Source organism: Magallana gigas, chromosome 6 (assembly GCF_963853765.1).
Source record: "Magallana gigas chromosome 6, xbMagGiga1.1, whole genome shotgun sequence".
In the NCBI taxonomy this organism is placed as follows: Eukaryota; Metazoa; Mollusca; class Bivalvia; order Ostreida; family Ostreidae; genus Magallana; species Magallana gigas.
In genome coordinates, this window is record NC_088858.1 from 31,939,772 (window position 1) to 31,954,885 (window position 15,114).

Below are 15,114 nucleotides of genomic sequence, written 5' to 3' on the forward strand. Positions count from 1 at the left end.
GATACATAGGATAGCCATTTCCATACACATCATACATGGAATTCCACTGATTTGGGTACATGACATACTGATAAGGAGAAGTAGGCGATGTTATGGGGAAATATGGGTTGTACTGTGCCATTTGAAATGGAGTATTCTGTAGTAATGGTTGTTGTGCTGATGCTGACGCTGATGGGCTACTATAACCTGTGGAATCTGGTTTGATATCAGCGTTTTGTTTCGACACATTTTCTGATGTAACAAATGGGTCAACTGTGCTGGATACCCTGGATTTTCCCTTACTTATGAGGTTACTGATATGGTCAAGAGACTGATCTTCAGGAATTTGACTATTGGTTGCAATCTTGATGTATCGCAAGTCTCGTTGCAGATTTTGGGCACCATCTTTCCCTTCATATTTCATATAAAATAAGGACTTTAAAATAGGGCGCATAGCTGTTGTAAAGTTTGTGTTATTATGTTTTTGAAACATTTTTATGCTGTTGAGCTCATCGTTGATATTTTTAAGTCTTCTTTCGACATCATGGATTTCTTTCGTTACCTAAAATGAAATAGTCACAGGTTAGTGATGACACTAATATATTCAATTTTACAGTTATAATCATCATTGTCATGCTATCTTAATACACAGCATGATTATGAATATTTGAAGTTTTGGTAAATTGACATATAAACTGGTAAAAAAGCATGCAGTGCATATTTCACATGGAACTATGTAATTGTTTATTACGAATTTTTTTTTTTATGTGGGGAGGTTTATAAAAACTGATATGTATAATAGATTTTATCATGAATATCACAAGCAACATTTTTGTAAGTGTGGTGTGTTAATGCGTTATTAAACCTGCCTCTGTCACTGACTGCTTGTGGTCTGGGTGTTTCCCCTCCTGCCCGCAAGCGTGGTATCCCTCGCACTTCATGAATAGACAGGACTTGTTACCCCGGTTCATAATCGATCGATGACCTTTTCGGTGACAGTTGTCACACGAGGACTTGGTGATGGGGTTTCCCGGAATACTAATGGCAGATGGTAAATTTGGTTTTTGTTTTAGATCATTAAGTTCGTCTTTTTTGTGTACTAACAAGACAGAAAGTGTATCTCTTTCTTCATTTAGACGGTCAACTTCTTGTTCTAAAAAATTGTCCGGTGCTCGAGAAGCGGCTGCAGCTGGCGAACGTCTTTCATGTCTTTCGGCGACAGTCGTGGGGGTAGCGTTAGAGATGGGGGCATCAAGATCCCCGAACTTCAATCTTTTGGGCGTTTTTGGTAACATGAATTCGTCAAGACATTTTTGTTTCAACTTTTCTTTCGTACCAGGGGTTTGCAGATTGACTATGCGGTCAATCAACATGCGTTTGTAAACAGGAGGTATGTTCATGCTCTCAACCTCATGTGGTCGTAAATACTTCAACGTGCTATCACTTTTTACAGCAAGTTTGATGAACTCTTCCTTATAACACACAAGATCTTCATCTATATCTCGAAGAAACCTCTCGAGCCCTTCCATCTTGACCGGAATGATCTAAATCCGCGCTTTAAGTGGGCGGGTACTAAACAGCCAATGAAAACGCTTGTTTGAAAAACTGTAGCTCGCGATCTCAATAGTGTCGTCACTCAACGCATCAGTGAATACACCCGAGTAAGATTTGCGATAATACAATTACATGTATACACCTATTAATATATAGATACACCTCATTTTGATCAATCTTTATGCAATCAATAATTATATTCTTGGTTATATATACATATTAAGTAATTTTCATTTCGAAAGTAATGTTATGAAATGATAAAATTTTAAAATCCAGGACCTGTCTTTTATAGTTTGTCTACCATTATATCTGAGTGTGATAACTTGATTTTTTCACCACTCAAAAATGTCATTAATTTTGTGTGATGTAGAAAGACATTCTAAAAGTCGTTCCATTAAAACACATTATTGCTATAAATGGAATATATTACCTGCACAGTTCTTTTAAATGAAATGTGAGACCATGACCCAAATAGCATACAAAAAATTGGCCTTGCTTCTTCAATCAATCAACATAAAAAACACAAAAATTTGTTAAGTAACAAATATTAAAATACCTGAAGATTGTAAATTAACAATAAAAAAAACTTTAAGTGCCATAAGATTATTTATACAGCCTTTTACCTTGCACCAGATACATTTATTAAATAGCTAAATTCCATGAAACATAAAATGTCTGTAAATAAGAGATAAGTGTTTTTAAAATGAAGGTGAATTTATTTAAAATTTGCTTTTCACTTAGCAAAATTGTTTGGTATTGATTTCAAGGATGCAAAGCAAACACACTGAACTGAGATTTAAAGACAAATAAAAAATAAAAAAGAATAAAAACCACAACAAGCCCAGTGTAAAACACACAACCGTGTTAAAATAAGGCCCCAAATCCCAATGCTTGTTTTACAGAGATCTTCACTGAATCAATTTATTTTTAGCTGTATTTATGCACATTAATCAAAGGCCAAACTGAAATTCTATAATCAGTCTAAACATTATAAAGCTTTAAGGTTATTTGCCCTTTACCTTTGAACCATGACCTTTGCTAGGGTCTTCAAATATGCATGTGTTAAGTTGTAGAATAGAAAATACATAAAAGAGATGTGATAACCTAGATCTTTGTTCACAAAAACATACAAGAATCTAAAAACATTGATGAAAGCATTAAAGAAAACAGCTGTAAACCATTGATTTTTTAGAAAACATTTTTGAAATGAAAAAGATTTATTTTTTGGATTACATTAAAAGACCATACACAGACATATGGATAAAATTGTGTATATCAGAATGCATATTAGTACTATACACATGTATATCTTGTGTATTATAGTTGTACTAAATGTTTAAGGATCTTAAAGCTAATTTTGAAAAAAAATAATAAAAAAAGATATTTTGAAAATTTAATTCAGATATCAATCTCAACAAATATTCCTGGTTAAACTTTAGTTAATTAATTAAAAAACTTTGACTAAAGTTATAAGATTCCAAATACCATCATGTTTACATACTTTATAAGTTGCACATGAAAACTGTCAAAGTTGAATTCATTTTTTATTTCCAAAAAATAAAAATGCTAATCCAGTACTATTTATTTCACTCATAAGAGGTCTCATTTTACCACACACACTCTCTGAGCAAAGCTAAGTGTCTGGTTGAACTAGACCTTCATAGAAACTCCCCAGAAAAATGCACAGCTACATTTTACAAATTATTTTACCATATATACTAGCAATTTTGATAAATGAATTAAAATGTATAATAAAGGCTTTTCAAACACAACTTGGATAGATAAAATAAAATGTATAATAAAGGGTTTTTTTCTTACCATCTGGGCACCAATGTCCTTTATCGCACATGCCTGTGGGTGTGGCTGATCCCTCCAAACAGTACCAGCCCCTGGGGCAGATAGTACACTGCTCCACCTTGTAGAGATTGGTCAGGTTTGTGTAGGTTCCTGCTGGACATGGATACTGTGTGGGGGAAGCTGTTCCGTCCGGACAGAAGTGACCCTGCCCACAGGGCACAGGGGGTTTCTGCTGACCTCCGGTCCCCTCCAGACAGGCCTTGGTGGACCTACAGGTCTCGCACTGAGACATGGCAGTTAGGTTTTTGAAATCCGTGAATGTTCCAGCTGGACAGGGGTTTTCCGTTGGTAATCTATTTCCTCCAGGACAATAGTGACCAGGATCACATGGATAGTCCGGTTTGGCGAGTCCATCCTTGGTGCAGGCTTGCCCTGCAATGCAGGCCAAACAGTCTGATGCCTGTTGCATGTTTGTGTATTGATTAAATGTCCCTGGGCTGCATGCTGTTGGGGTGTGAGTTCCGGCTGGACAGTAATGTCCAGCTGGGCAAATTTTACAACTCTGTAGTCCTATTGCTCCTTCTTCCTCTGTATATCTGCCTGCTGGACAGTTAATAGGAGCAGTTCCAGAGCCTTGCGGACAATAAGATCCTCGAGGGCAAATATAGCCATCATACATTGGGTCATCAGTGCCTGGTGGGCAGTATCTTCCTGCTGGGCAGTCAATGCATTCATCAACCTTTACTGCTCCCAAATTATTATAGAACTTTCCATGAGGACATGGGTTGGCCTTGTAATCACCAGTACTAGTTGGACAGAAATGCCCTCTTGGACAAAGAAGACTGTTAGTTGGAACTCCAGCTGTTCCTGCTGGACAATAAAATCCTTGAGGACAATTTGTGCAATCTGTTGCAGCAGTAAGTCCTTTTGTGGCACCATAGGTTCCCATATCACAAGGTGTTTCAACAGTTGCCCCAGCAGTGCAATAGTAACCCAACGAACAGATGGCAGAAGGTGGATCCTTCTGTGTACTTCCTGCTGGACAGAAGAACCCAGCATCACAGTCAGTACAAGCAGTATCTCCAGCAGCACTGAATTTCCCAACAGCACATATGACTGGTTTTTGGTCCTTTTGGGCACAGGAGTATCCTGCTGGGCACTGTGTACAAGATTTCTGTCCACCCAAACTGTAGTAACCATTGACACATGCTGTCCCTGCAGCTGTAGTCGTGGGACACTCTTGTCCGGCAAGACATTGGGTGCATTCCTTGGCTCCGGCCAGAGAGTAATACCCAGCAGCACACACCACGGAGTAACTGTCATAGATGGTTGGACATTCGTAACCAGCAGTACACTGCACACAGGCGGCTCTACCTCCTTCGCTGTAGAAACCATCATTACACTTGGTCTCTGTGGCAGCAGTGGTTGATGGACACTCATACCCTGGTGGACATACAGTACAAGTGGTGCTTTCAGCTATTGCATATGAACCGGGTGTGCAAGTTATGCTGGACGAACTGTCTGTGAGGGGACAAGCATTTCCAGCTGTACATGAGGTGCAAGATGGTGCATTTCCTACCGAGTATGTTCCAGGCAAACACTGGGCATTCTGACTACCGTCTACATTTGGACACTTCCATCCTGCTGGACATGCAGTGCAGACTGCAGATCCGGCAAAGGCATATTGCCCACTGGTACAAGTAGTCTGTGTACTAGATGTGGTTAATGAACATGCTTTACCAGCGGGGCACAGGGTACATGATGCCTGGGCACCAGTGGAATAACTCCCTACAAGTCAACAGGAAACAAATTACTGCATATATAATATTATATTAGTATTGAAACAACTGTTTATAAAAAATAATGTTTCATTACAACCTTTCATAGAAAATGCCTTTCTTCTTCAATTTTACCTGATGGACAGGGATATCTGTTGGTCAGTGATGATGTGGATGGACAGGCGTACCCTGCCTCACAGTCGGTACAGCTGGTGTTACCCCCCAGGGAGTAGGTCCCCGCCGCGCAGGCTGAGGGGGAGGCTGTGGTGGTGGCACAGGAGTAGCCGGCCGGACACACAGTACAGGAAGTGGACTTGGCCAAGGAGTACTCTCCTGTTGCACAGGCAATCTGATCAGAGCTTTTGAAAAAAAATATTATGTATTATTATCAAGTGTCTGTTGCTTTCACTCTTTTTATAGGATCTTGTTCCATAAACAGATTACATTTAAGAGTTTATTGATGAAAATTTTCAAATTTACCCACCACAGAGGAAACACTTATTTTGATAGAAAAAGATAAATTGTATGACTTACGCGCTGGCTGGACAGTAGAACCCTGCCTGACAGTCAGTACACGAAGTCTGACCCTCCAAGTTCTGTGTGTGGGTGCCAGTGGGGCAGTTGATGGGGGAAATGGAGGGGAAAGGACACATTTTTGCCGCTGGGCACTTTGTACAGTTCATCTCTCCCGCCAGGCTGTAATACCCAGAGGTGCACAGGGTGGCAGTACTTCCACTGCATTCATAGCCCGCAGGGCAAATGCTGCAGCCAGAGCCCTTAAAAAGATTCAAATCTTTTATTCAATGCATTCATTTGATTAGAGCATAATCTGCCTTTGCAGAGTACCTTCACAGCTAAAAGAACAATTTGGTTAAAAACATTTCTCCATCAATTCTTATGATATTAGTAAATACTTACAGAGGGACTGTAATATCCTGTTCCACAGCTGGTGGGTGACCCTGTGTCACATGACTGACCAGCGGGGCAAGCTGTACAGGAAGTCTGTCCTGCGGTGGAGTAGGTGCCACTAGGACATGGAGTTGGGGAAATATTATTAGCACTGCAGGAGAATCCGGCTGGACATTGGGTACATGATGTAGTCTGTATGATAAAATACAAATGCATGTCCAGTGTACAGAAATAAAGGAATATTGCCAATTTCATACTGTAATGACAACAAATTTTTAAAGTAGCCTCAAAGTTAAAGTCTACTTTAACTTTGTGTATCATTAATTTATTGAAGTTGTTCAAAGCAACACCAGAAAACTTTATAACAATACAAGTATATTCTTGACATATTTTTCATTTGAAAATTCAAAAGGCAACTCAGTGAACCACTGACCTTTCCTGAGAGGCTGTAATATCCAGATGTACAAGCCACTGGAGATTTTGGATCCAGACACTGGAATCCAGCTGAGCACTGGGAGCAGGCTGAGGCTCCAGCACTGCTGGTGTACCCTAAATAAAAGAGGTATAAAGAATTCTCATAAAGATTTAAAAAAAAAATAAGAAAGACTCTGCATTTTTTTCTCTTTCAGGAAGTCTAAAACATTTAAAAACATATTACTGGTAGATAACTCAGTTGATTTAAGGAATAACTTATTGTCAAGAACACTTGTTAAAACAATAAAATTAAAGTAACTTATTGAATAACTCATATGTATTTATTGAAAAATTGAGAGATTAACTTTGGCTTATCTATGCAAGCATTCAGTAACTATAAAGTAAACTTATTTCGACATACTATAGACAGCTTCAAACTGTTACAGTTGTTTTATCATATACCTGCTTCACACTGTGTACAAGTTGATTGCCCCAGTGCTGAGAAGAACCCAATTGCACAGTTGGTTGGAGAAATGAAGCTGGTTCCATCGAAACATTTCTGTCCCGCGGGACACTGGGAACAGGAACCTGCCTTTGTAGTACTGTAGTAGCCATCCGGACATTTCTGAAGGAGAAAAGGTATAACAGTTACTACACAAATTATGTTACGTAAATAAGGAATTGCAGCAACTACCGGTAATCAGACATAAAATTACGGTTGCCCTGGCCTCTACTTCTACTAAACCTACTGCATTTGCAGTTATTTAAAGCCAAATTAAGGACATTTCTAAAGGGAAAATAAGTAAATGTTTAAAAGGAGCTTAAGTTATGAATGCCAAATAATGAATGAAGAAAACTTGCAGTACTTCGCTATTATAATTATCTCAACTTCTTCAATAACCTTTATACCCAACCCAAAAAGATTCACATTTATCAAGAATATTTACAATAAATGACATCCAAGAGCAACTCACAGTACAAGTTTCCTCTCCTGTCAAGCTGAAATATCCAGCAGTGCAGTCTACAGGTGTGGCTGTTTTATCCAGACAGGACTGACCGCTGGGGCACTGAATACAGGAGGTCTGGGCTGTGCTGGGCTGGTACTGACCGTTACTACACACAACGCTCCCCAGGGTCGGGTCGGGGCAGTATGTCCCTGCCGGACAGTCAACGCAGTGGGTACCATTGGAGTATTGACCATTCTGCAAGAACATAAAATAATGCATATTTAGAGAGTAGAAAAACACAAAAAAAGTGTACAGTCATGGAAGGATCGAGAGTAGAATTTTAAGGAAAGACAATGTTCTTGAATGAATTCTTTTTACCATAGCGAACAGACATGAAATCTTCTTTATAGAATACAAATTTAATAATGTCATAAATTCTCAACAAAATCTGACAATTTTACAGTAGTCAGACAACATGATCAGCAATTCAGAACAAATCTACTAACAACAGAACACTAAATTGTACTCACAGTGCAGGCTGTCTGTGATCCTGATAGGCAGGCGTATCCTGCAGGACACGTTGTACAGGAAGTGGCACCAGCAAGGGAGTACTAAAATATCAAAGGATAATTCCATTACATTACCTCTATTGATGTCATGCTCCAAAATAAATTGGATACCTCATAGATACACCATGTACATACCATGTACCATAGATTAAGAGATAAAGCTCTGGAATTAACTGAGTAACACTTTTACTAACTTGTAATTTTGATTACTAGATATTTTAATTACCGTGTGATTTTATAATTAGAAATCGGTACATGTATCAACATAAAGGATACTCAGAATTTTGTCTAATTCTACATATATACCTGGCCACTAGAACATGCTACTGGAGCTACTGTGGGATCGGAACAGCTGGATCCCGCAGGACAAATTGTACAGGTGATTTTTCCTGTGGTGTCAGCATAGTATCCAGAGGGACACTACAATCAATCAGTGAAAGCAATTTTTTAATACATTTAAAAAGTTGTGGATTATCAACATTTACAATGCACTTAAGTTCTTTTAAAAAAAAAAGCATGATCACTTAATTGATAAGTGGAGCTTTTGTAGAAAAACAATTACAAAATTGATAATGGAAAACAAACATCAATATCTTCCTAAAATTTTTCTTTTTTGATCATGATCTATGTATAATAATATGTATCATAAGATGAATCAGCGGTCTATTTTACTTACAGATTTACAGGACTCCATTCCCCGACCATCTTGATACTCTCCCACAGGGCAGGCTTCCTGGGTGACCGTCTTGTTCGGACATTTGTAACCTTAAATTTGATCAAGGGCAAAGGTAAAAAATTAAATGATTGGAAATGACTCCCAAACAAGACTAACAACCTTATAGTACAGTCTCTTACTTAATTATACCAGGTTATTTCTGCCTTGTATTATATTTGACCCATCACACTTGTTAAAAATTTTTCCCAAGTTTATATTTGCCTATAAACACATGCAGTTGTGTTTTAACAGATTTAACATGCCTTTGAAGCATCCACAATTCATCAAATTATAACATAGGCAAGTGAGGCAAAACCAAAATTGGGATAAATTTTTTCCTGTTTATGGTACTGTATTAGCCCCAACCAGACCTACCTTGCCCACACTGGGTACAGCTGGTTTGTCCGGTGCTGGTCTGATAGTAGCCTGTGGGACAAGCCAGAGGTTCCGACATCCCGTCAGTGGGACAATAGTACCCCGCTGCACAGGGTGAACAGATGGTGCTTGCATTGTTGGCATAGTTCCCAGCTGTACAGAGCACAGGGCTGGAGCTGGGACTGGCACAGGAATAACCCCCAGGGCATGGGATACAGGCCGTGTCTCCCCCCAGGGAGTAGTAACCACTGGTGCAGGGAGATCCTAGGGATAGAAGAAAGTGGCTCATTTTTAAAATTGCTTTATAAAATCAAAACATCAAATTACATACATTTTACTGATAATTTTATCTTATACATGTAGTTTAGTAAATCTCTCTTCCAGTTTTCAATTCAAAATATGAAAATCAAGAGAACTCTCTCATAAGATATACCGGTATATGTTGGTGCATAAGTAATTCTTAAAGTTAACAAACACATTCATCAAAACTGAAAAAAATCCACATTAATTTTACAGAACTTGAATATTCAGTATGACACAACTCTCATTTGAATTTAAAAGGGCAAGCAATTGTTCAGTATTCAGACTGACTTACTAGCTGAGGTGGTGGGACACTCGTAGCCTGCCTCACAGGGTGTACAGCTGCCTGCTCCACTTGCCGTCTTGTAGGTCCCTACTGCACACTGAGTACACGAAGTCTGGCCAGCAGAACTATAGGCAAAATCAAAGAACTGATAGTACCGACACAAGTACAATGTATGCAAACAGCATTTCTTCACAGTTCTTTAAATATGATCACTAATGGATGATTTTAGTCATGATGGTGTTGCAGACTTAGCTAAAATTGATTCTGAATATTTTAAGAAGCTCTTGATCCTTCCAATGCAAGATATGTCAATACATGCCCATTAGCCTGATGTTTTGAATTGAATACCTTTTAAAGTCATTTTTGATAGAATTCCATTTATAATTTTAATTCATCAATTACATTTCTTAAGTCTTTGTCTTGATTCCTTTACCTGTACTCGCCTGATCCACACTGTGTTGGCGCAGTATTCTTGTTAGGACATTTGGAGCCTGCTGGGCACTCTGTACAAGTTGTTGATTTGACGGAGTCAGCGTACCATCCATCCAGACAGGAATAGCACAAGGAGGAGCCCTCTGGGCTGTACTCTCCCTGCACACAGTCACTGGCTGCTGCTGTTACATCTGGACATTTCTGACCTAAAAAGTAATGGACATGGAATTGTTGGCTGTTAGATATTTTTCTTTTCTGACAACACTATAAGATGAAAGAAAACTTAAGCTTACAGTAAACCTTTGAAGAAATGAAAATCTTATCCCCCAAAACATATTTTCAAAATTACCTGCAGGACAAGGTGTACATGCTGTGGCGCCTAATGAGGGGGCGTAAGTTCCATTCCCACAAGCCTCTGGGGCGGTCATTCCGTCCACCGGACACTGGTGTCCCTTATCACAGCTGGTACAAGAAGAAGCCGCCGTTCCGGAGTACGTTCCAGCAAGACACTTTGTAGGAGTGGCAGTGGTGGTGCTGTCACATTTATAACCTGCCGGACAATCACTGCAAGAAGTGGCTCCTGCACTGCTGTATTTGGTGGTGCCACAAGGCGTCTCGGTGGAGGCTGTGCAGAAATGCCCCGCGGTACATTGGGTGCAACTTGATGCACCAGCAGAGCTGTAGTGACCTAGATAAAATTGGGAACATGATCTTAGCAGATGTTTTGAGATTGCATTGGAAACTAAAATCTTAACATTAAATTATGTTTGCATTTGATACCAGTATAACCGCTAGTAATATATTGTAGCATTAATGGCTGTGAAGCAAAAATTATCAACAAAATTTCAAATATCTTCACATAATGTTATATCAATTATAATTTCATACACAATAAATGCATCATTTGTGCAATACATTTTTACATGCATTACAAAATAAAAGCATTAGACAATAAGTGAAAATCAACAAACTGTTATTATATTGTGTCTGCTATTTGAATCTGCTATTCAATGATCAATGAATTCAGTGTGTAGCATGATTGACTACTACAGCAACAAATTTTTATTCATACATTGTACAGTAGATTCCTAATTAAACACTAGGAATATCCGTATAAAATTGCCAGAAGTCCTTCTTGCCGATTTTAAAATCTTGCTTTTATTTTTTGGACAGATATAAAGTAAATAAAACTAGTATGATAAAAATTCAGCGTTGGTATAAAAAAAGGATATAAACGGTTGAATCACAGAAATAAGTACTCATGTAAAATTTTAAGGAATCTTACTGTACAGTATGATCTAGTACCAACACAGCCACATGCAAGAGAAATCATGCAATACTGAGACAAATATTTAACCCACTAAATAATGACAATTAAAACATAATGTTATTATGTTTAATATTGGAAAAAAAAACCTGAAAATGTTTTCAAATAATAATAATTAGTTCGTTTGTTCTTTGAGGTATTAGCACCCTGCAACAAAAAGAAATACATGCAGAGTTAACAGAAGCATATATTGATATACAAAAGGCCCCATTGATAAACATTATACATGTATGTTTAATTAATATTCCACAAACCCCTCATGCAATATTGAACTGTAAATATATTGTTAAAGGCATGCAAAACTTATAAATATTATAACCACTTAGGTGAAGATCAAGCTTAATCTCAAGTAAACATCAGAAAACTGAAAAACAACATGCATCCTTTGTTGACAAATCAAAATCACTGCATTATATGCTCGATAACAATGTGAAAAGGCATACAGAATAACAAGTGTTAGTAAAATAATTTTGCAAGTACATGCAATGCTGCCTGTGCTATATCTGCATGCACCCATCCTGCAAGTGTGCAGTGGATACCTGGGGGACAGTTGGTGCAGCCTGCATCTTCTTCCACACTGTACTGACCGGCCGAACAGTTAGGGGGAGATCCCACTGCACTGCTGCAGTCTGTGCCAGCAGGACATGCCGTACAATTACTGGCCCCTGACTCACTGAAGTGACCTGCAGTGCATGGCCGACATCCCATCTCTCCCTCAATGCCATAAGTACCAGCAGCACAAGGCTGGCTGGAGCTGGAGGTACAAGACATTCCTGCAGCACAAACTGAGCACGAGGAAGACCCAGCACTGCTGCTGTAATAGCCTACAGCACAATTGCTGCACACTCCATCTCCTTGCTGACTGTAGGTTCCTGGGCTACAATCACTGGGAGTGGCTGATTGACAGGATTTACCAGATGGGCAAACTGTACAGCTTCCTGATCCTGCTGTACTGTAGTATCCTATCAGTGCCCAATCAAAATTAAAAAAAAAGGTGTTATGAATGATTTATGAAAGCAATGATAAAATAATCATGAATAAAGCTAAATGTTACATTGACTTTACAAATTAACCTGTTTTCCAAAAAATCTGCTCTCTTTTCAATTGATTTTTACATCTCAGAAAAAGTTTCATGCATGAAATAAGAAAGTAATGATATGAAAATCATGAATAAAAGGTACAATAAAAGGTAGATGTTTTCAATAACCCATATGTTCAAGATGATTTTGGTAATTTTCATTTCTGAAATCAATGGATATTTACTCAATACAACAAACATTTCTTTAAAATTAGTTCACACCTGCGCTACAAGCTGTACACCCACTACTGCCCTCTGTACTATAGGTCATTTCTGGACAATCTGAGGGAGCACCCGCACTATTGGAACAATTCTTGCCCGCCGGGCACACTGTACAACTCCCTGACCCAGCAATGCTGTAATGCCCTGCTGGACATTGGGTACAGGCTGTGGTGTTTAGAGCACTGTAGGTCCCAGCGGGACAATCTGTGGGGGTCATGGCAGGGTTGGAACAATTCTTGCCCACTGGGCATTCAGAACATGAACTGGAACCTGGGCTATCACTATATGTTCCTATAAAAAGCAGGTTTATCAAAAAATCTTGAGAATTCTAATGAAAAAATTTAAACTTTGTTAGAATGAGACTGCTCACGTAAGCATACTGACATGGTTCAATTAAAGACTTAATTAAATGATTTGTTTGGGTAAAATGCAGATAATTATATAATAGGTATTACTACAATGGTTTTCAATCTAAATGACACCATTCTTTTGTTCTATATAGGTAACTGACACCCTGTAATACATGCACACACAATATTAAGTGCTCCATTCCCGATGTCTTAAAATCAAACAAACCTTTTAAATTCATTCTACTTTAAGTCAAGCATAACAACACACTAAATGGTGGTACAATTCAATGAATACATGCTATATATAATTCATTAATGTTTTCCAATTTGCATTCTCTTTGTGGGGTTTCTTGGAGGAAGGATACCTTTTAAATGATTACATATATGATACAGGATGCAACAATAATACCACTTGGTGAGTGGACCAGATCATGGTGATAACCTTGCTATATATGACAGGGCTGGAAAATTACATGAAGCATGCATATTCAAATATTCCAGTGACATCCAAACAACATCCTGTTATGCTTGGGTATATATTCATAAGTAATAAAATGTTTCTGTGACAGGAACATGCAGAAAATTCTTAAGCACAACACCCTTCCACTTGTATGCAAGACACTATGTAGTGTGCAGTGGATACCTGGGGGACAGTTGGTGCAGCCTGCATCTTCTTCCACACTGTACTGACCGGCCAAACAGTCAGGGGGAGATCCCACTGCACTGCTGCAGTCTTTGCCAGCAGGACACGCCGTACAATTACTGGCCCCTGACTCACTGAAGTGACCTGCAGTACATGGCCGACATCCCATCTCTCCCTCAATGCCATAAGTACCAGCAGCACAAGGCTGGCTGGAGCTAGAGGTACAAGACATTCCTGCAGCACAAACTGAGCATGAGGAAGAACCAGCACTGCTGCTGTAATAGCCTACAGCACAATTGCTGCACACTCCATCTCCTTCCTGGCTGTATGTCCCTGGGCTACAATCACTGGGAGTGGCTGATTGACAGGATTTACCAGATGGGCAAACTGTACAGCTTCCTGATCCTGCTGTACTGTAGAACCCTATCAGTTGCAAATCAAAATTTAGAAAAGGATTTTGAGAAAATGAGAGGAAAATTATGAATTCATAAATTAAGGAAGGAGCGAAGAGCTTGAATAGCAAAATGTTCTTTTTTTAAATGACCCAAATTTAGTTCACACCTGCACTACAAGCTGTACACCCACTACTGCCTTCTGTACTGTAGGTCATCTCTGGACAATCTGAGGGAACACCTACACTATTGGAACAGTTCTTGCCCGCTGGGCACATCGTACAACTCCCTGACCCAGCAGTGCTGTAATGCCCTGCTGGACATTGGGTACAGGCTGTGGTGTTTAGAGCACTGTAGGTCCCAGCGGGACAATCTGTGGGGGTCAGGGCAGGGTTGGAACAATTCTTGCCCACTGGGCACTCAGAACATGAACTGGAACCTGGGCTATCACTATACATGCCTGTTGATATGTTTTATATAATGCTTGATTAAATATAACAGATTCTGAAATTAAAATCGTATTATGACAGCACATTATCTCCTATGGTAAAAATATAAGAAGTATTCTAACCATTCAAAAAAAATCTACATGCAGCAATTATGATCACTACTAATAAGCCTCAAGGTGATAATGCATTAATCTTTCCGCTTCATAAATCGGTATAAACTCCCACCTGACATATACTTCAAACGGAATGAATTACAACCATGATGTTCACAGATCATTAATTCTATGAGGATGATTGCCTACCTGCTGCACAAGGGGTACAAGCCACAGAGTTGGCTGGTGCATATGTCCCTGCATTACACTGCTGAGGTGCGGTGGTGGGGTCGGAGCATTCGTGTCCGGCTGTACATGCTGTACAGGATGTCTGACCTGTGCTTGCCTGATATTCTCCTGAGGGACACACAGTGTGAGTTGTCATAGCACCAGTGGGGCACTTGGAGCCTGGAAGATGACATCAAACATTAAATCATGCAATAAGATGTCACAATTAAACATTCCGGCATGGAAAATATACCAGTGATAATGGAACATTACAATAC

At 39.1% G+C, this 15,114-nt stretch overlaps 1 protein-coding gene across 3 annotated transcripts in view; it reads right to left on the reverse strand.

Annotated features, from left to right (window-relative positions):
• The window catches only part of LOC105348209 (uncharacterized), a 94,457-nt gene that overhangs the window by 59,852 nt on the left and 19,491 nt on the right, over positions 1-15,114 (reverse strand). Inside the window, exons 5-23 of one of the 3 annotated variants that reach the window (XM_066087564.1) lie at positions 14,819-15,016; positions 14,237-14,527; positions 13,676-14,098; positions 12,683-12,973; positions 11,922-12,344; positions 10,405-10,743; positions 10,057-10,261; positions 9,633-9,748; positions 9,038-9,301; positions 8,624-8,712; positions 8,254-8,367; positions 7,909-7,989; positions 7,406-7,633; positions 6,894-7,056; positions 6,451-6,566; positions 6,027-6,209; positions 5,643-5,884; positions 5,244-5,467; positions 3,352-5,118 (exon numbers count right to left, since the gene is read on the reverse strand). In XM_066087564.1, the coding sequence (XP_065943636.1) occupies positions 3,352-5,118; positions 5,244-5,467; positions 5,643-5,884; positions 6,027-6,209; positions 6,451-6,566; positions 6,894-7,056; positions 7,406-7,633; positions 7,909-7,989; positions 8,254-8,367; positions 8,624-8,712; positions 9,038-9,301; positions 9,633-9,748; positions 10,057-10,261; positions 10,405-10,743; positions 11,922-12,344; positions 12,683-12,973; positions 13,676-14,098; positions 14,237-14,527; positions 14,819-15,016 (5,757 nt within the window). The remainder of the gene's footprint in view (positions 1-3,351; positions 5,119-5,243; positions 5,468-5,642; positions 5,885-6,026; positions 6,210-6,450; positions 6,567-6,893; positions 7,057-7,405; positions 7,634-7,908; positions 7,990-8,253; positions 8,368-8,623; positions 8,713-9,037; positions 9,302-9,632; positions 9,749-10,056; positions 10,262-10,404; positions 10,744-11,921; positions 12,345-12,682; positions 12,974-13,675; positions 14,099-14,236; positions 14,528-14,818; positions 15,017-15,114) is intronic. The other 2 variants (XM_066087565.1, XM_066087566.1) reach the window with 2 other exon arrangements.